The following is a 21,733-nucleotide window of genomic DNA, read 5'->3' on the forward strand; positions in this document are numbered from 1 at the left end:
TGCTAAAAAATATATAAACCTACCTTAATTAATATTTAATAGAAATCAAGGTTGTGTGGAACCAGCCGACTTTACTTTTTAAGATGATTTACGTTTATTTAGTCGTCAATCCGTAATGTCGAAACAGAATTGAATGATAGATGCAATGAGTTAAAATTTTCAATGGCTTTATCAAAATTAGCAAGTTTTTCTCTTTCCAAATCATCTGTAATCCAGTCCGGTAATGTATTCTCAATCGCAAGGTAAGAAATGCTCGATTTCCATGAAAAATACTAAAAATTAACCTAATGACGTATATAAGTCATGTCTAGAAATTTTTATAAGCATTTTTATGATATAATCGATGAATTTTTCTTATCACAACCCATTTCAGTTACAGGCAGAGGTCTTCTGATCAACGCGACGGAAGGCTAAGAGGATTTGCGTCGTTAGAGCTGGTCACAAAGCAGGAGGGCCCCGTCAAGACAGATGTCAAGGTAAAACCTACTAACTGTAATTCAGCATGCGAAAAGCCGACAGCATTCGAGAACCAAGTAGCCCTGATAACCGGAGGCCTGTCCGGCATCGGTTTTCATACCGCCAGAGAAATCCTTCATCGAGGTGCCAGGGTATAAATGACAGACATTTTATATAGAACTTGCCATAACCAATTTTATTCTATAGGCTGTAGTATTGGTAGATAACCAGGATCATAAAGAAGCTGTCGCCTGCCTTCAAGATGAATTTTGCAAGGATAGAATTGTTGTCCACAAATCTGATATCTCTCGAAAAAAGTCACTAAGACTCATTTTCGAAGATACTCATAAAAGATTTTGCAGGATCGACATTTTAGTCAACAGCGCAGCTATATTAGCTGACCAGAAATGGGAACAAACCATTTGCACAAATATGGTAATAAGTTATATAGGTTATGTTATAAACTTTTGTAATTTCCTAACAATTTTTAGTACGGGGTAGTCTTGTCAACATTCATGGGAATCGATTTTATGGGAACACACAATAGTAAAGGCAAGGGAGGTACAATAATCAACTTATCAGCAATATATGGGGGATTTCTACCACTGTATAGCAGTCCAGTTTATGCCGGAAGCAAACACTTTGTATTAGGTTTCACCAGGGCATTAGGCAATAAAATCTACGGTAAAACATGCGTAAAAATTATGGCTTTACTGCCTGGAATTACGGACACACCCCTATCAGACCCAAAAAATGTGGCAGCTCTGGCTGGTTACAAGGATTTTGGAGATATGGGACCTGTATACTCGAATGCCATCAAGCAGTTACCTAAACAAAAGTAAGACGGCTGTTTAATCTACTGATTGCTGACTAATACTTTTCCACTTTTAGACCTGCTTTGGTGGCTTGCTGTATAATCAATATGATAGAAAAAGGAGAACATGGTGATATGTATGCAGTAGAAGATGGCAAATGTACCAAAGTCTGCATCCCTGACTTTAGAACCATCATACTACCTGCTGCCTCAGCATGTCCAGCACCTAGTAAACCGAAAGATACATGCCAAAAGAAGCCATGTCCCCCTCCTTTGCCAACTAAGAAACCACCGTGTCCACCTCCACCATGTCCCAAACAGGACACGAAACCTCCTTGTCCCCCAAAGAAGCCACCTTGTCCACCACCACCTTGTCCACCTAAAAAACCACCTTGTCCACCCAAAAAGCCACCTTGCCCTCCAAAGAAACCACCATGTCCTCCTAAGGAGCCAGAATACGATCCCCCCTGTTGTCCACCTCCTCCACCACCACCACCACCTCCATGCCCACCAAAGAAACCTCCTTGTCCTCCGAAGAAACCACCATGTCCTCCTAAGGAGCCAGAATACGATCCCCCGTGTTGTCCTCCTCCACCTCCACCACCACCTCCATGCCCACCAAAGAAACCTCCTTGTCCTCCAAAGAAACCACCTTGCCCCCCTAAGAAACCACCGTGTCCCCCACCGAAACCGAAGTGTCCCCCACCGAAGCCGAAATGTCCTCCTCCTCCACCGCCACCACCACCTTGCCCTCCAAAGAAGCCGCCGTGTCCACCCAAAAAACCACCATGTCCTCCTAAGAAAGAGGAGCCGAAATACGATCCCCCCTGTTGTCCGCCTCCACCACCACCTCCATGCCCCCCGAAGAAACCCCCGTGCCCTCCAAAGAAACCACCATGTCCTCCCAAGAAAGAGGAACCGAAATATGATCCGCCATGTTGCCCAGACAAGGAGAAGAAAACAATGTACCTGCCTTGCCCAAAGGAGAAACCTCCATGTCCCCCTGCAAAACCAGAGGAACCAAAACATGATCCACCGTGTTGTCCGAAGAAAAAAGAAGACCCCTGCCCAAAGTCCGACAAGGATCCCAAAAATAAAAAATAAACTCATTGCCTCATCATTCATAACTGTAGTCTAGAAAACCAGTCCAAATTATTTGGGTGTCAACAAATTATCGTCTAAAATTTTGGTGATCTTGTAACGTTAACATTGTACTAACATAAATGTTAATTGGAATGTATGCGAAATAAATAAATATTTTGAAGATAACATTGTTTTTTCATGTATAAATATTTAATAGGTTAATAATATAACAGTACATCTCGTAGTTTTTGATGATACTATAAGAATATTATAAAAATATAATGTGTTAATTATGTCAGATATAGCTTCAAATTGCTTGTACAGGGTACTAGGTACCTAGACAATGCAAAAGAAAGGGAAAAACGTTAAATTAAGCAAAAAGGCGAGGTAGTTTCAGTCCCGCATATTTTCAAAAATGACATATTCCAAAATGACATTTATAAGAGTTCATAAAAATTAATCTAAGACAAACGTTTTTATGAAAGATCAATATTTTGGACAAGGACAACAATGAATTAGTACGTCGTAACTAATTTCATACTGAAAACAAAACTGATGTTATGGGCAACATCACCATAAAATTCATTTCATCGGCACATGTCAAAATCACAACATGTCGTTATCACAGTCCTGCTTTAGAACTCTCTCAAAATTCCCATTAAAAGGATCACCTTCGTCACTCATTGCGCTAAGGTATAATCTCTTAATGTACTTTATAAATTTCAGCTGGAGAGCCCGAAACACCGATATTTTCCACATCGAAAAAAATATGACATAAAAATTTCATTTCAGCTTTCGATCCATTCAAAATTACTTAGATCAGGGGGGAAAACGGAACTACGCGAACGATACCTGCCAGCCCCCGGTAGCGAAATGCAAAGTAGCTATTGTTACTGGAGGTGCCGGCGGTATTGGTTTGGCAATCGTCAAACATCTTGTCAAAAATGGGGCCCAGGTACTTGTCAATAAATTCGTTCTATTTCCATTTTTCCTAAGCCCTGTATTATTTAGGCGGTCGTCATGGCGGACGTTAATGAAGAAATGGCCACGTGCAATATGGAGGCCATCAACAAAGAAGCTGGTTGCGAAAAGGTTCTCTTTCAGAAATGCGACGCATCCAAGAGAAGCGACTTAGAACGTAAGATAATACGACTCCCTCTTTTGATTTCATTAATTCCAATCATCTTTCTTTATCCCAACAGAGGTATTCGAATGCACTAAGGACAAATTCCATAAAATTGACATAGTTGTCAATAATGCCGGAATTCTGGCAGACTCCATTTGGGACAAGACGATTTGTATTAACGCCGTAAGCTCGACTTGCTCCCCAACCCAGAAATAAATATATCATTTTGTACTTGCTTTTCAGTATGGTCTTGTAATGGGAACTCTCTTAGGCTTCGAGTACATGGGCATGCACAACTGCAGCGGCAATGGGGGCACAGTTATCAACGTCGCTTCCATCCTAGGTTTCTCCCCATGCCACGGCAGTCCTGTTTACACGGCGACCAAACATTTCGTAGTAGGTTTCACTAGGTCAATTGGGGACAAATGGTTCTACAATAAAACGGGTGTCAAGATCATGGCCTTGTGTCCAGGAGTCACTGGTAAACCATTCAACCATTTACCATGCAACTTTATAAATTCTTAATTCAAATCTAGAATCCGACATGACCGAAGAAAAGAACATGATCGAAAGAGGTGGTTATACGGACATCGGAGAAGCCGGAAAAGAACTGGCGAACGCGCTGAACGCCCTGCCGAAGCAACCGTAAGCAACCCCATCCCCCAAATACCTAAACCACTCTAATTTATCGAAATTCCAGAGCCGACGAGTGTGGCAAACACGTGATCCATATGCTACAACACGGATGTTCAGCTGATCTTTGGATATCCGAGAACTTCGAATGCTACAGGGTTATCTATCCGGAGTTCCGCAATTGGAAAGACTCCAAAAACGCCTTGAGCACCAAGTCAGACGGCTGCGCGAAACCTCCAGCAGCAAAATGTGGACCACCCAAGAAGGCGGCTGACAAGTGTGGAGATGCGGCCAAGAAACCTGACTGCGGCCCCAAGAAGGAGGCCAAGTGCAAAAAACCAAAGAAGTCCAAGAAGAAGAAGTGTTAATTATATATTAACTATATGATTTAGGCCAATAAATATACATGTGTCGACATTATGTTTATTATTTTTATCTAAACTACATAACGAATATTTTGTCATTTTTGCTGATACTTATTTTCAATGCCACATGATTGTGGCTTTAAGAGAAAATAGTTTTTATAAAATAAAGTAGCATACGCAACCTAACCTAACCATGAAAGTTACGTGAGGAAGATATTTTATGTAAAGAGGTTAAGTTTAAAAACTGAGGTTAAGTTACATGATTATCGGTCATACGTCAGTGAATTGTCAAAATTAAACATGTTGTACCTAGTTCATCAAAAATCATGAAATTTCACGTGGGCGGCAATTCAATTCCAAGGATTTTTAATGGGGTGATAAATTTAAAACATAGAACTACGAATCCAAGGTATTAATATGTTTTAAACGAGGCAATTCTATATAATATTGTTTATTTTTTTAATTTCAGGGTTCAGTACAATGATCCATCCATTCTGTTTAATAGTATGAAGGACAAAGTAGCTCTCGTTAACGAAGGCACGTATGGTTTAGGTCTTAAATGTGCTAGGGAACTACTTCAGTGTGGTGTTAAGGTAATTGGTCATTGAAATTATTGGCGTCAAATGCTAACCACAATCAATAGGGACTAATGATTTCAGGTGCCGACGAGAAGCAAGGGAGATTTGTCATCAATGAGCTCTGCAGGGAACACGGCAAAGAAAAGTTAGCATTCATAAGGATGGACTCATCAAAGGATGTCATAGTTAAACGTAAATTATTTCAACATGTCATACAATTGACTTTAAATACCTTATTTTTCAGATGTTTACTCCGAAACAATAAAGTACTTTCGTGGCCTCGACATTGTTTTCAATTATTTACATCACATGAAGCACACCAGTTGGGAGGAGCAAGTGGAGCATAACGTTGTAAGTTGATGGTCTTAATATTTTTTGTCTTCATCAAATCAAATAAACAATTGGACTAACTTAAGTTCTACTTTACAGATGGGCCTTATTAGAATCACCAAGTGTGGGCTACAACAAATGAATCTTAATAAATGTGGAGGAGTTATCATCAATGCCATTGTCACGAAAGAAAACGATGAACAATGTCCTTTATATTTGGGCATCAAGCATTTTGTAATCACATTCAGTAAGGCCCTCAGTGCTGTCTCATATGATGATACATCCGTTAAAATTATGACGGTCTGTTTTGATGAAGAAGAAGTGTGTGATGAATCAAATCATGAGTGAGTTTAAGTAGCCAGAACCAGTTTCGGCTGTGCCCAATTTGAAGTAATCATCTGAATGTTGTTGTTCTTTTTAGGTCCACTCAAAGTCAGGGTCATAACATAAATTCAATAGTTAACAAAGGTAAAAATGGGTCAATTTGGTGTTGTTCCGTTTGATGTATTTAATACTAATTTAATAAAATATATACAAGACTGATTGAATTTATCTCTGACGAAAATATTGTGAACGTTTCAAGTTCTTGATACCTGAATATCATATATAATCCACACGAACAGAATGTAAAAAATAGATGCTGATAGCGGACATCCATCTTTATAATATAATGTAATGGGGCATTTTTATTCAATCTGCAGGTCCAGAATCAGAGGTTATTTATCTCTTTGATAGGTTCAGATGGAATTATTGAGGCTTTTTTACGACCACCATAAAAAATATTAAGGCATTCAAGAGATTAATAGCTGACAATCGTTTCAATCGATTCATTACAATATCAAATAAATTTTAATTGAATGAACCGGAATACAATGAAGAAGATTATTTCATAAAGTCTGTATTTGTTGTACACATTTATTAGGATTTATATAAAATGGAGCAATCCGAAATGCTCAATGTTAATCCTTATTATATCAAACATTTATAATAATTAATGTTGCGAAATGGACTGATCCTTTATTATGGGTATAATCCTTAAGGATTTTAGATTGCGGTCAGACAATATAACCTTGCAATCGATAACAGAAACTAGTAAGAAGTATCAGAGGTGAGCTCTTCCATTTTTAATTACGAAAGGTCAACTAGACAATTATGTTTTTGATATTTAATAGTTTAAAAAATGGCGAATGCACAACGGACGTGTTTAAAATAAAGGCGAATGCGCAATTGACGACTCACTTTATTAGAGGGTTTACCTCGTTGTAAAAATGATGATGAACGATTACGATAAAAAGAACAGGTCATAAATCGGCGGTTTTCCGGTTGGCCACTCTAATATAATAGTAAAAATCCAGAAGTTCTATGCCAAGGAACATGCCGCCAAGCGGTTTACACTGCTTAATGCATCGTTTCCGCAGATTTATTGGCGAGATTTACCAGGAAAAAGCGGGTTGATTGTTTTAGGTTAATTCCAGTACACAGCTTCACCGGAATATATTACCTACCCACTCGACATTCATTGGTGCAATTTTTCTGTCGACACCAATTAATCTACGAGTCGTCCCAGGCAATAAAATAATAATTTTATGGACTAATTACGAATCAATCCGGAGGCCAAACCGACCGACAAAATGTCCAATTTCTTCGGATCTCTTTCAGCGGGGGGATCGATAAGACGAATGTGACATGCATTAACAGCGAGTCGACCCACTTTTCCACCGCCTACGCACGTGGTCGAAACTTCTTGGCCAACAATTTACCACTTCATTATTGCGGTGTTTCGCATGCGTTCGGTCCGTTTTGACGTCAATCAGGGGATAAATATTTGGGTGGTCCATTTAAATTCGTTATTTGCGGCGGTCGGCGCGAAAACGAGCATCTGCTCACGCTGATAAATCGTTCGGATCGAAACAAAGGCGGGCGCGATTTAATAATGTGGGTGGGATGGACGGTATAAATCACAAATGATAATTCAGCAACTTTCCACCATCACTCCAATATTATTTATTTCCTCGTGTTTTTGCGGACGTTTAACAGACATTCGTGGCGAGTTATTGTAATGGATAGGAGAGATTTAGTTCGTGGGGTGAACATTAGTCTTCACGTCAATTATCATTACTAGGAATGGAAATCTGTATTGCTGTTCTGGGGCTACAGGCAGAATTAACAATATTAAATTTACCTACATGATAATTATTGAACAATTATACTGGATGGAATGAAATTAATTTATGCCCAACACAACTTTATTTCAAATAACTTTTATTTGATAAAATAATGACCATTGTAATCAGCAATTTTTTGCCAACGATCTACAAATAAATTTACACCACGTGAAAAAATGCTGAGTTCTTGGAACTGAAATGGATAATTTGAATTTCTTTGATTAAATTGATTTAAATATATTTTCAATATATCTTATTTTGACCAATAATATTATATGAGTATATACAGCTCAAGATGGTCAGTATTTTCAACTTATTTAAGAATTATATATATTCAATAGACGTACGACAACATTCCATTTCTGGTAAAATTTTTATTTGTAAAAAATGTTTTTTGTGGATCTGAACACATTTTACTTAATTCATTCTTAATTTATCTGTTGTTTAGCAGCATATAATGTCCTAAAGAAGACTTTCTTCTGAAGATTTTGCTGCTATAATTGCAATTTTGAAGGGATCTGAATCAACAACAAGTGTCTAAATACATGTCTCAGGAAGAGTAATAAGATGTTCTTGGAGTCGATATAGGCATTGGTGATGCCAATATATGACATAGTAATGATCGACAACAAGTTAAGACCAGAAGACAGTATTTTCTAATTATTTCTGCTAGATGAAATTGCCTACATCTAAGCTTTATCTAGGCGTTGAAATCACTTTAAATCAGAAGAAGGTTTCATGAAGCTTTTAGAGTTTTAAAGCCAACAGATATTTTCGACATATTCTGTTTTTTTAATTAATTTTCTAAAGAATGTGATGATATTAATTGATGATTGGTTTAAAAGTTCTGTTATTGATGTAATCTTGTTAAATTTATGCAGGAGATTATATTGTTTATTAAAACTAATTTTGATAATATAATTGTTGAAATATTCAAAGTTAAACTAAACTATTAATTACACATGATATTAAAATGAAAAAATATGCAAAGTAGCCTAAATTATAAAAGAAATAATAAAGTATTATTATAATTATTCTTCTATTAAGATCTGCCAAAATATTTGTGATTTACAGGAATGAATCATTTTTAGAATACCATCTTTTCTTTACTTATTTTTAATTTTACCTAATTTTAACACTTAGAATTAGCAAATACATTTTTTGTAAACACTAACTTTCAAATAACTATTTAATATTACATATTCCCCTTTATACTCAGTATTGTATTTTATATCAGAAAATCGTACATTGTCTACATCCAAGCTTCGTTCAGGCAAAGCGAGTCTGTCTACCATCAGAAGAAGGTTGCATGAACCTCTTAAGAGTTTTATAGCTAGAAGTTATTATTGACATCTGTTTTTTTAATTAATTTTCCAGAGAATGTTGTGATATTAAATTTATTATTGGTTTAAAAGTTCTGTTATTGATTTAATCTGTGATTTACAGGAACGAAATGAGAAACTTTTTTAAAATATCATCTTTTTTACTTATTATATTTTTTAATTAGCAAATACATTAGCAATTCTAACTTTCAAACTAATTAATACTATATATTCTCCTTTGTACTTAGCTTTGTATTTGATATCAGTAAATCTCTTACTAACTTCTCTTTGTACTAGAGTAAGTAGGTAAATGCACTTCGTCAGTAATAATTAGCCATAGGATTATTTTGTCACAACTTGGTGGTAGAGAACCACAGGTCAAAATATGATCATAACAAGTCATAAAGAGTAAAAAGCAATACATAAGCTTAGACTCTAGACAAAAGTAAAAAACTAATACCCTAACTAATATATTTGACAAGGTTAAAGAATATTTTATGAATTTTATAATTTATAGGTAAAAAATCATTGGAACAGTCTGTCAGCAATAAATGAGGTTGCGCGTAGACTCCACTCTCAGATTGTTTAGATAAACAAGCAACAAAAAATAATGGTGCCCGGTGAATTTTGGGTTGGATTGAAAATATTGCAAAAAATTGACATTTGGAATCGTCGCACAAGAGGTCCGAAGCAATTTCGACGTAATAACTCGCTTTACAAAAAAGATGGAAATGTACCCTTTTCCAAGTGACCTATTCAATTGCCCGAGGCGAACATATTCAATATGAAGTGGCACGTTTGTTTTTCCCCTCCAACCCCCAACAAACCCATTTTATAATTCCATTTTAGATGCGTCCAGAATTTTACTTATATCGGTCGGTAAATTAGATAAACGCGGACCACACCAAGATAATCTGTAGACAGCTTAACCGTGTACGTATGATGGACGCAAATGTCGCCGCATTATGTCACGGCGGCGTGGCGTGGCCCCGTCTCCAGCTCCGCATTCGAACATTACGCCGAATTAGGCCCGAGCATATCCTCTTATTGTCCGAATACGACCCGGGCAGCCGCCGCGTAATCTCTTTCGTTACCAGGAAGCAAGGAGCCCGGTCCCCACGCCGCCCCCATCATTATGCAGACGAGCAATATAAAAAGTCACCCCTTTGCCGGTCGCGACGTGGCCGTGTAATTCCGTTCCCGATGCGGTTAACAAGCCAAACTAATTGCGCCCCCGTAATACCTTTCCCTCGCCGGGACCACGGCCGCTCTCCGGTTCCATGATGCGCATGTTAAAATTGACTCTAAATTTTAATGAACCTAATCATTTCGACAAATGCCTCCGGAGCATTGTGAGCCGAAAAGTTTTTTTTTATTTTATTTTTTTTTTTTTTTCGTTTTTGATGCGGCCGCACGGGGTGACACGTGGCGTTTTTGCTTTTCGGCCGGCGTCCGCACTCGACCACCGGGGGATTGACACGGTCGCAATCATTTTCGGGCCGGACGCGGAACCGGACATAATTTAATTCCGGTTTATGGCCGGCGCACACATACACTGAATATAGAATAATATGGATCGAATTTATTACTAAAACATTTTTATTTTATTTTGTTGGGCCATAACCGTAAAAATTCTCCGACATACTTTTACTAAATTACATATATTTTTTTTTTTGGTCGACGTTCAATAAACTATGCACGAATTGTGAGCTTAAACTTGGTTGCATCTATCTTTGCTTGCATTTAAATTATTAACAAAACCCTGGTGTTGTTGAATGCCTGCATTTCTATTTTCGGATTCGGATTGTCCATTTTAGCCAGGTAGTGCATTAGATTAAGGCTTTATTACTTTTGCACGGAAACGGGAGGATAACAAAACACCATTAGATAACGTTTATTCTTTATTTAACTTCATATTCCGTTTCCTGTTCCACACAAACTTAATTGCATTTTCAATAAGTTATGTTTTAGTATATATGGTATTTTTGGACAACTATAATCTTTACGAGGGCTAAAATACGTTTAATTATGTATCGATTGAGAAATCAAACAACACACGCGGCACAATGAACGTCAATACATTTCACAAAAGGTAATTAAATCATAATTCCCTCGTACGTATTCCTAATTGGATTTACATTGATTGGCATAATGTTATTTTATTGATAAACATTAATTAATGATAAATTTGTAGTCTGACACAAATGGCTATTATAAAAAAGTATTAATTATAATAACTGAGCTATTACTAACATAATTTTAAATTATTATGTAGGTGAGGTCATAAAAATAGAATAATCAATCTAAATTATTCCATAAAGTTGATACAGACCAAATTGCTCAGTAACATACAGGCATTATCAGTGATTTTTTTAATGCAAATGTGGTCTTGTGATACCTCATTTGAAAGGTACTTTTATTTGCTATTCAATGCTACTTTGTTAACTAAAATCAGGTGAGTAGTTCAAATCATTATAAACGACACTCGATATTCTTTAAAAAATATGTATTACAGGTCATTATTTGTACAAGAAAAGATCTAATATTTCGTTTACTTCTGAATTGTTGACTGTGCTTATACTTTAAATAAAACTTGGGAATGGTTCGTCCATTGGAAGATAAAGTTGTAAGTGATTGTTTGATAAGCGTTATACTGAAATTCCTATATGTATATGCATTTAGAATTAATTTCAAAGTACTGGAAGTGTAACAAGGAAAAAAAGACGGAGAATATCAACAATTTTAGGAAAAAAAACAGGTAAATATGAGTCGGAACAGTCTAAAGCAGTCTACTGGCAAAAGTCACCTTGAATTGTGAAGTTTCAGCAAGCACAGTGAAGAAATATTTGGGAAAGCATCACCACGAACTGAAATTTTTGCATAATCTTTGATAAAAGAACGGAATTCTTGAATGTACTTTCTGAGACTGAAATTACTCAAAACCTTAATGAGATTCAAGAATTAGTGAATGTCACCCCGAGTTTAACATGAAAATTGCATTTCTATTCGAGATTGGCAAAATAAAACTTATTTTAATTGAAGTATTGATGGACATGGTCCTATGCGAGTGATCTTCACCAGATTTAGCGTTGATTAACCTCCTTTTTGGAGTTACTTGAAGACATTTCTGTGCTAATAAGACTCCAATAATGTTTAGAAATAGGAGACCTAAATTTCAAGATAGGCTATTTTATTGTCAAAAGATGCAGGAACAACATTTGGAGCAATTAGTCAACTAATTTAAATAGATAACAATTCAGAATATATCTGAAAATAGCTTTGAATACAGAATAAAAATAGCTTTTAAATGAGAACACAAAATAAACTTTTCCACTGAAAGTAAATAAATAAATAAAAAGATAGTTGAAAGTCATTAGAGGGTAGAATTTTATGCCCTCATTATATACAAAAATCACCTTGTTAAGCTACTACCTAAATATTTTTATATAAACTCAATTACCATTCTAATAATACTAATTATTTATGTATACTATGCTTTTAGACAGAAAACAGAAACACAGAAACTTGGAAGTTCTGCAGATTAATAAATACAACGTACATCCTACTTCAAAGTTTAATATCTGTCTATACACATAATTTCAGTAGTTTAAGTTTGTGTGGAAGATCCATCATGCAAATGTTAATAACACATCAGAGACTAGAATATTCATAATGAAAATATTTTTTGCAGAGAATGTAATTATCTCAAGTGCTCATTCATAGTTCACACTTAATGCACGACGAAAACAATCGACACGGTGCACATCTGGTATTTGCAGCTTCCAGAAGTTTACTTAAAACTTTAGGATGTCGCTTATTTATATTGTTTGTTCGGAGCAAACTCACGCAAATAATTAACATCAGTTCAAAGTTGTTCTGTGTTTTCTCAAGTAATATAACGGTTAATATTTAAGTGTGATGTCTTTGAATCTGCGCCAGCCATTTTGACTTTAAAAAATGTGCGCATTAATTAATGTAAAAACTTTCCGATACTCCCATACATCAAACGGATTTCATTGTCGTAGTGATATTAGGAAGTTATGGAACTGTCTTCATAGTTTCCAATACCAAAACATCCAGTAAATTGAATGAAATATCAATTCCTGCAAGATGGATAATGTTCAGACAGTCTCGTTTATATTACAAACATCAATACAAATTTCCAAAGGCTAATTTAATCATAGCCCATTCCCAGTCGTATTCCTAATTGAATTTACATTGATTGCCATGTTCAGATGATTCAATCTAGTTTCGCATTAGTTACGTACGTGAATTTAACACGCGTATTTTCATAAAACCATGAAGGAAAAGTAGTAAAATTGTAATTGACTGTAAAAAACACCGACAGAATTCACGATGATAACAAGCCTTAACAAGTTTAGTGTGTTAAAGTCCTTAGTGTGTCAAACTTGTTAATCCAATAACTGAAAATTTAGGCCTAACACAAACATTATCTTGTTTGAGAATGCGTGTTAATATTTTATGACTCTGTGCCACACAATATTAGTCCGTGTAATTTCTACTTTTAGGGAGTTGGCTCTCGGTTCCGAAGTTCCAAGATAATTTCAGTTTTAAGACTTTATTAATTAAGACTTTCCTTTATGCGCCGAGATTAAATTAGGACACAATCTAATAGAGGTTTTAGATTAACTCAGATTTGTTTGAAGCAATGTTAATACGGGATTATCCTGTTGGTGATGCAAAAAGATACCGGCATCTTCAAAGGGACGACAGTTTATTAATAAGCTTAAACTAAAATAAAACTCTTGTGGTAACAGATCGTAGATTATCTCGCGTCTGAGCCCGGCACCGCAACATTTTTCTCGCTTTCAGTTACCAAACACTCGATAAGTCAAACAGCGTCTCAACCGAACCGATTTAGTTCAATTCCATTCGCATTCTCCAAATTTATACCCGAACACATAAAGTCAAATGTAGATATATTGTGTGATTCAAATGTCGTTAAAATGTAAGCTTTTGAACTGGCGGATTATCGCCGAACGACTTGTTTAATTTATCTCTTTGTGTGAAACACGAGACGCTTTGTTACTTCATATTTTTCTTTCCTATTTTATTTCCGACTCGCGAAAGAATCTTTTCCCCTGAATAAAGTATGGCGTTTTGCATAACTCGGAGTCCTGCACTCCTGTTGATCTTGACTTTGCGTCTAGAATTCCGCACTTCAAAAGACTACCGTACATATATTAAAACGCATCTTCCTAAAATATGTTTGTAGGTTGTGAAACTTTGATTAGGGTACGTCGTTGAATTTCATATCTAAAATTGATAAACATCTATTACATCTTAATATATCTATGGTTCAATTAAAAATTGAATTCTTTTCATTAAATGATTTTAATGATTGTGGAGATATTTATATCTTGATAATCATATCACTTATCATGACTTAATATTTCTACAAAAGTGAGTCTCATCAACAGTGAAGATGACCTCATTCTATTTTACATCCTAAAGCAGCCGTTCTCTATATTCATTCGATTGTTCACTACAATATCCCCAGGATGAGTCCACCTTGTCGTGGTTGTGGGACTGAGTACCACTGGGGTGGGAAGCTAACGGATCCTACTATAATTTCATTTTTTCCTCGGAATCTCATATCAAATTTCTATCTCAAAAAACTGATTATTCCATCAATCAGTTTTTTGAGATAGATTACAACATCCAACTAATAAACGAAGAGGCAGAAACAATAAAAATCTCTTACGTCACTGGATAAAGAAAAAAATAGCGAAGAAATACAATATTGGAACGGTATCGCCAAATGTAGTAAATTCAATATAGAAGAGACCAAACCATTGGATGGATGGATTGGATACCTTTGGTCTACAAGAAAATTATCTATAAATATCTGAAGAAAAATTTAGATCTGGTCCTTTGTTATCTTCATTAACTTGATATCGATTCATTAACAGAAACCTCCTAATAACAGAAACTCATAAAGACAAAAAAGTCCAAAATAAACCTTATCCCCAAACACTTTATATGGTAAGAAGTGTTCTTACTTCTGTAAAATCTTATTTCCTGAATCTTTAATGACTTCCTTCAGTCCTTGCTCTCCAACAATTCTAGATGATACTTCAACTCCCACATCTTTTAAGCCAACAATAATTCACCCCCTGTTTAACTCCTCATTACTGAAATCTCAAATTCTTTTATCAAATTTATACATTTTTAATTAATTTATGACTAAATAAAATGTGTCACATCCTCATAGAGTTGTTTACCCCTTGAGCCATTCTTCATTAAAATGTGTGTTAAAAAAGTTATAATGGTTTCCAGATCAATTGAGCCACACTGTGTATATTTATGCGCCTTCGGATATTATTTATTAATACAGGTGCGCCCTTTCAAAGTACATGTGTCAATTTATTCATGGAAGAAACCGCACGAAAACCAATTAAGGCCCTCAAAAAGTATTGCCGGCGGAATTATAACAGAAAATGGAACACGTTCCTTGGCATGCATAACCTATTTAGGATCAAAGCGCGAATTTCGCCGGCGTCGGAGGCCTGAGGTCGAAGTTTAGTGGTCCCGCAACGCACCGAGTTCAAGGATCATCGGGCGCCGCTGCTGGGATAACCGATCCCCCCGCACCGTCCCGACGTCCCTCCTCCATCCGACGAGAACGTCGAGAGAGAACAGTAGATTTGCGTTCGTTTGTTTATGGGCTACGAATGGGCACCTTTTGTAACGACGGCCCGACGTTCGGGTTCGTTTTCCTTTCATTTGTCGGGGAATTGCCGTCGTAAAAATGTGGGACACATACGTATGGTTGTTTTCCCCCGGACGATATTAACGGAAGATTATTCGGGACACGGCCGCGTGGCCGGGCCGTCACTATTTATGTGCGGGACCGTGAATGTCGTGTAACACTTCCGAACCGGGTACCAAAAATGACGGGGAACCCGCCCGGCCGGGGGAGACACCCAATCGATATTCGATTAGCCGGTTCGGCCGAAAGATTATACTATTAATAATGTTAGAGGCTAGAGCCGCACAGACGGGAGCATCTCGTGACACACGCAAATTCGTTTGGCGGCTCACGTGACCTGCGGCGACCTTCGCCTCGTCGCCTTCGGAACCGCCGCCGCGGCCGCGACGTTCTCAAGACCAGATGGGCTTTTATGAATGGAATTTTAATAAAGGACCATGCAAGTTTCAGGCAAACTGTAACGACGGCCGGGATCGAATGCGGAAGGGCTGATTTATGTTAATGAAGTTTGTTCGATGTTGAATTATGCTTTCAGGTGTTTTAAACAAAGTTACTTATGGTACAAGGTTAATTGCCGGCACGGAATTGGGGTATTTCATTCATTCGTTTGTTTTATGTTCCGCTGGATCGATACTTTCTGAGTTTTGGAACACTTCAAAATTGGGTATCTGAAACCGCATTATACTTACAACTAGTTAGTTTTAATTGGGTTTTAATGAACAAGAAGGAACATGTCTTGTCACAACCAAGTTAATTACAATGCTTATTTTTCTTAACTAGTATTTTAAATTCTTGTAGGTAGAAGCAGAAAACGTAACATAAGAAAAATTTTGTTAGTTCTTCCATCTAATGAAAATAAAAAAGCTTCTGGAGTTTTTCAATTATAGTTAGTTTTTTTATAAACAAGATTTTGTCTGTTGTTATATCTAAGCTATCAATAATATTAAATGTATGATTAGAATTTATAAGTACAATGTTAACACAAGTGTAGTAATTTTAATCAAAATAAAACTGTAAAGCTTTTGGAGCTTTTTGGTATTGGTTAGTTTCAGTTAATTTTTTAAAGAACAAACACGAACAACTCTTCTACCTTGTCTGTTATTCTTCCATCTAATGAGAATAAAAAAGCTTCTGGAGCTTTTCAATTTTAGTTAGTTTTTTAATAAATAAGAAAGAAAATATTTTGTATTTTGTCTGTTGTTATATCTAAGCTATTAATAATATTAAATATACGATCAAAATTTAATGAACAAGTACAATGTTAACATAAATGTAGTAACTTTAAACAAAATAAAACTGTAAAGCTTTTGGAGTTTTTCAGTATCGATTAGTTTCAGTTAATTTTTTAATGAACAAACACGAACAACTCTTCTACCTTGTCTGTTATTCTTCCATCTAATGAGAATAAAAAAGCTTCTGGATTTTTTCAATTTTAGTTAGTTTTTTAATAAACAAGAAAGAAAATATTTTGTATTTTGTCTGTTGTTATATCTAAACTATTAATAACATTAAATATATGATTAAAATTTAATGAACAAGTACAATGTTAACACAAATGTAGTAACTTTAAACAAAATAAAACTGTAAAGCTTTTGGAGTTTTTCAGAATCGGTTAGTTTCAGTCAATTTTTTAATGAACAAACACGAACAATTCTTCTACCTTATCTGTTGTTCAAAATTGGTTAGTTTAGATCAGTTTTTTACCTGTTATAATTATATAACATTTTATTAATTTATTTTCTTTTAGTTGTTCTATATAATGGAAGTAATAATTACTGTGTTAACAAAACGTACATTAATTTCAGCCAAAATAAAACAGTAAAGCTTTTCGAACTCTGCAAAACTGGTTAGATCTAGTTGGATTTTAATGAACAAAAAAAAAACATATTTTCTATGTCTATTATTATAACTAAGTTAATTAAAAGGTAAAATGTATATTTTATCATATTAATTCATTTTGCTTTTTTATAAGAATATCAAAATTTTTGTATTAAAAAAATGGTTACATTAAATATGAAGTATTTAATGAAAAATAAGAAAATATAAATAATAAATACAATAACATTTTGTTTATCATTTTTATAGTGTCAAACAGACAACGTAATTTTAAACAAAATAAAGCACTAAAGCTTTGTGAAACCCACTGAATGTTCCAAGTAACAATAACATTTCCAATTAAAATTAATACAAGGAAAAAGCAAATTATAATAACTAATATAAAAATTCCTTTGATGTATTCGTTTGGTTTTTGAAAAAGCTTTGTAATTAACAATATCATTATTGTATAATACCAATTGAGTTCTCGTGTGCGGCTTCCATCCCCTTGGTCATTACTACACTGGACGGATTGTATTTTATTTCAGATATTGTGCGCAGAACGAGGTTTACTCATACAAAACGATTTATTGTTATGGTCAGTCATTAAGAACATAGACCTTATGCCAATTGATTTGTGTATAAACAGCGGGAAAAACAAATAAATCTCGGAATCGTTAACGCTTGTTGTCGGAATACCAATGGCTCTTAATTAAATAACGTAATTAAGCGTGAATTAAGTGTGCGTGACAGGGTGTGTTCCCACTCATTCGAGGAGAATCACGAGTGATCATTTAACCACTGGAGTTGACACTGTTTAACTGTGTCTGACGGACAGAGACGTAATAAAATGATAACATTTTTATTATTAATATGTCTTTAATGGCAGTTTAACCGAATATTGTACCGTACGTTGCCTTTTGGCAAATTGATTTATTCGAATTTTATAGGTTTAACTATTCCTTTCCTCGAAACCATTGAAAACTGATTAAATTAAACAACCAATTGTTATGTTTGTAGTGGGCAACACTTAAAGTGCAAATGACGTGTCAGAAATTTACATGAACGTGGAGGCTCATGGTGTTAGGAAATTTACAAACTTCTGGCATTTTTTTCCACCCAAAAGATCCGGTCCTGTACCAAGAGGTCAGCTCATAATTACCGCCATGTTACCATGCATCTCGATCTAAATTGGCCAACATAAACAATAATACTACATATGACGTATCTCTGAAGTAAATTAAGAAAATTAACGATCTGAATAATGCCACAAATGAATTAGGACCAGTCTCGCATTGCACACACACACACACACTTCAATTAATATACTGTTGAAATATTGCGATGATGCACATACTCCAAAGGAAAGTTTCCTTCTAGTCAGGCCGAACTCGAGAACTTGGCGTTTTTTACAAAGGCAATATTTAACGTTTCCTAAGACATCGTTCCGCATTTCACACATAAACATACATTATCCGTTGAAGTAGTTGGAAAATCCTTATGCATGTCCCATTTTAGCATAAATCAATATCGAAATCCGGCGCCCGAACAAAAATAGAAGAGATTTGCATTTTCGTAACGTAATACAAGGAGCATTCAGGTAACAATTTATTGAAAACCTCCGTACGATAGTTAATAAATGCAGGAACGGCGGGATCTTGATTGTTTAACATAAAGTGGTTGGATAATAGACTCTGTGACATAGAAATCGAAGACACAGGTCCAGTGGGGACCAGGATTTGCTGAAATTGCCAATTGGTTGAGCATAAGTTAAAGAAATGTCTTGATCGTTTGAAAGATCACTTTGGGACCACCAACCAATGGTTTACCGAAGAAAGAATGCTTTGGAAGTCGAATGAGGTTGTCTACAGTAATGAGCACCGGCTTTGTTTTGGTCATGATGTCGAGTATGTGTCAGAAGGCATCGCAGAGAAAAATGAAAACCACAATTTCTTGTGGAGAGATCTCTACATAGACCTGACAGTCTCTTATCCTACACAAAATCAAGTTTTCCAACAGGATGATGCCGGAACTGATATTGTAAGAGCTGGTTTGGAATGTTTCCATTCCAATGTAAATTTGTTTTGTCGCATTCATAAACGATGGAATACTTGTAGGATATGATTGGCAGAAGATATAGAAATTCAAGCCTTCCTCCACAGACTTTGGCGGACCTTCAGTGTCAAGTACAAGTGATACCTCAAGAGGAAATTGACCAACTCGTTAGATCAATGTTAAGGTGAACAACACATTCAATATTTCCGAATTTCTAATCATTTACCATTGTCTCTTTTATCCCAAGTTGCACACCAAAAATCAATGAAATCTAACCGCTGGACTACGTCCTGATGTCCCAGGCGTTTTCTCAGCATTCCGGCTCAAAACTTAAATGAGTTTCAATACCTCTGTGGAAGAAATTCCTTGCGACTTATTCGTCAGTTTTATTTTTTTACTACACATATGAATATTTTAAATTAAATGGAACGAGCGTCAGACAAATATCGTGTTTAACGAATCGAATAAATACTATGTAGTACAAAGTTAAAGTTACAATCAGTGTACTGTTTAATGACGCTCGTTAAGTCGACCGTCAAATTTTAGAATCTCAATAATAATCTGCATATAAAGAGGCGCCGAAACTAACGAAACTAAAATAATCTGATCCAATTACATCCGGAGCTAACAACCACTTGCCCGAAACAACGGAAAACACATTTTTTCCGTTAATATTTATAAGGATCGTGGTGTGGAACAGTTTAAGCGATAATGTGCATATGTGCAATTCTCCGTTGAATGGTAATTGAGCCGATCTGCTTTAACGGGGCAATAGGTTTATGAAGTACTTAACGCCTCGTTTATTTTTAGATATCGCATATGCATGCGAGATTACCGAGAACAAGAAATTCGAGATTGGCTCGGGTAGTTCTCGAAATAATAAACCTGTACGGTTGAAATTGAAGTGACGTATGTAAATATTGGATACGCGGAAACAATTCGGTAATAGGATTTGGCAGAAGATGTATGGCTGATGGTTTCGAATTGGATAAATACAGGTTCGGATGAGAAATGGAGGAGGAATAACAGGGGATGTCTTTTGATGCACGTGCGGCTTGGGTTTAGTAAGTAAACACATGGGAAATGTCGGAACTAAAACCGCGAATACGTTCTCCTTTATCCTCTTCGTTAGTTCTTAAGAGGGCTCTTAAAAATTTATGGTGAACATCGGTTAATTACCAAAACTTATTCATTATGCGAATAATTATTCAAAACTAACTATTATCTAGACGATTATCAATTTTTGACATATTAAAATTATCACTTTGTTTATTTTAACAAAATCCTTGCATAGTGAACTTCAATATTCCGTAGTAAAATTAGTTAGTAGTAAATAATCCAGTATAATATATAATATAATATCAGTTTTTGATAAACATTTAAATATGTAATTCTTAAATATTCTAAGTCTAAGAAAATTATCAGTGATAATGATCAATGAATCTTGAAATCCAAACACGTCTTATTCGATTTGAGTTTTTTGAACAAACACCAACTTATGGACGAGTCGAATTTTGGAAAAAAACAAACGTTTCTGATAAATCCATTGGTAATTACCACTTGTTTGTTAACAATCAAGACATAAATATTGCGATAGATTTCAGTAATAATTATCAACGAATCCTGAAATCCATATATGTTTTAATAGATTTGGACTTTTTTTAAACAAACAGCTATTCATGGAAGAAAAGAATTTTGAGAGAAATAATCATTCTTGATAGATCAGTTGAGAATTATCATTTAATAACTATCAAAGCATAAACATTGTGATGGCTATCAGCGATAATAATCGACGAATCCTGAAATTAAAGTCTTATGGATTTAGGATTTTTAAATGGACAGTTATTTGTTTGAATAATCTTGGGAGAAACAAACATTCCTGATAGACAAACGTTTCTGATAAATCCATTGATAATTATCACTTGTTAACAATTAAGATATAAATATTGTGATAAATATCAGTGATAATTATCAACGAATCCGGAACTTTAAATCTTATTGTTTTAGGATTTTTTGAACAAATAACTATTTATGAAAGAGATAAATTTTAGGAGAAACAAACATTCCTGGCAGATCAATTTATAATTATAACTTGATAACTATTAAGACATAAATAGTGTGATAGCATCAGTGTTAATAATCAGTGAATCCTTGAAACGCATTTTACTGGATGACAGCCACGTCTTACACGATTTGAACTTTTTGAACTTATTTAGGTGTTGAATTTCAGCAGAAAACATACATTCCTCATAAATTCA

At 35.3% G+C, this 21,733-nt stretch overlaps 4 protein-coding genes across 4 annotated transcripts in view; 3 read left to right on the plus strand and 1 right to left on the minus strand.

The window, feature by feature from the left end:
• The window catches only part of LOC109595919 (potassium/sodium hyperpolarization-activated cyclic nucleotide-gated channel 2), a 116,574-nt gene that overhangs the window by 25,098 nt on the left and 69,743 nt on the right, over positions 1 to 21,733 (minus strand). The gene's annotated exons all lie outside the window — the stretch shown is intronic.
• LOC109595921 (uncharacterized) lies at positions 88 to 2,539 on the plus strand. Its single transcript, XM_020011358.2, has 5 exons — positions 88 to 242; positions 374 to 608; positions 664 to 891; positions 948 to 1,294; positions 1,348 to 2,539. Exons 1-5 carry the CDS (start codon positions 163 to 165, stop codon positions 2,372 to 2,374), a joined length of 1,917 nt encoding a protein of 638 aa, XP_019866917.2. The 5' UTR covers positions 88 to 162; the 3' UTR covers positions 2,375 to 2,539.
• LOC109595922 (15-hydroxyprostaglandin dehydrogenase [NAD(+)]) lies at positions 2,912 to 4,529 on the plus strand. The gene is made up of 7 exons (XM_020011359.2): positions 2,912 to 3,046; positions 3,146 to 3,308; positions 3,365 to 3,491; positions 3,556 to 3,662; positions 3,723 to 3,960; positions 4,016 to 4,124; positions 4,180 to 4,529. The coding sequence occupies exons 1-7, from the start codon at positions 2,967 to 2,969 to the stop codon at positions 4,478 to 4,480; spliced, it is 1,125 nt and encodes a 374-aa protein (XP_019866918.2). The 5' UTR covers positions 2,912 to 2,966; the 3' UTR covers positions 4,481 to 4,529.
• LOC109595925 (uncharacterized) lies at positions 4,739 to 5,928 on the plus strand. The gene is made up of 6 exons (XM_020011363.2): positions 4,739 to 4,886; positions 4,947 to 5,070; positions 5,121 to 5,247; positions 5,300 to 5,406; positions 5,485 to 5,729; positions 5,807 to 5,928. The coding sequence occupies exons 1-6, from the start codon at positions 4,804 to 4,806 to the stop codon at positions 5,886 to 5,888; spliced, it is 768 nt and encodes a 255-aa protein (XP_019866922.1). The 5' UTR covers positions 4,739 to 4,803; the 3' UTR covers positions 5,889 to 5,928.

Source organism: Aethina tumida, chromosome 1 (assembly GCF_024364675.1).
Source record: "Aethina tumida isolate Nest 87 chromosome 1, icAetTumi1.1, whole genome shotgun sequence".
NCBI lineage: Eukaryota > Metazoa > Arthropoda > Insecta > Coleoptera > Nitidulidae > Aethina > Aethina tumida.

Bases quoted from the DNA above. Each gene is read 5' to 3' on its own strand.
- LOC109595921 (XM_020011358.2), top strand. From the start codon at position 163: ATGGCTTTATCAAAATTAGCAAGTTTTTCTCTTTCCAAATCATCTGTA. The intron at 243-373 runs GTAAGAAATGCT...AACCCATTTCAG, and splicing joins AATGTATTCTCAATCGCAAG to TTACAGGCAGAGGTCTTCTG. The intron at 609-663 runs GTATAAATGACA...TTTATTCTATAG, and splicing joins TCCTTCATCGAGGTGCCAGG to GCTGTAGTATTGGTAGATAA.
- LOC109595922 (XM_020011359.2), top strand. From the start codon at position 2,967: ATGTCGTTATCACAGTCCTGCTTTAGAACTCTCTCAAAATTCCCATTA. The intron at 3,309-3,364 runs GTACTTGTCAAT...TGTATTATTTAG, and splicing joins TTGTCAAAAATGGGGCCCAG to GCGGTCGTCATGGCGGACGT. The intron at 4,125-4,179 runs GTAAGCAACCCC...TCGAAATTCCAG, and splicing joins AACGCCCTGCCGAAGCAACC to AGCCGACGAGTGTGGCAAAC.
- LOC109595925 (XM_020011363.2), top strand. From the start codon at position 4,804: ATGAAATTTCACGTGGGCGGCAATTCAATTCCAAGGATTTTTAATGGG. The intron at 4,887-4,946 runs GTATTAATATGT...TTTTAATTTCAG, and splicing joins CATAGAACTACGAATCCAAG to GGTTCAGTACAATGATCCAT. The intron at 5,730-5,806 runs GTGAGTTTAAGT...TGTTCTTTTTAG, and splicing joins TGTGATGAATCAAATCATGA to GTCCACTCAAAGTCAGGGTC.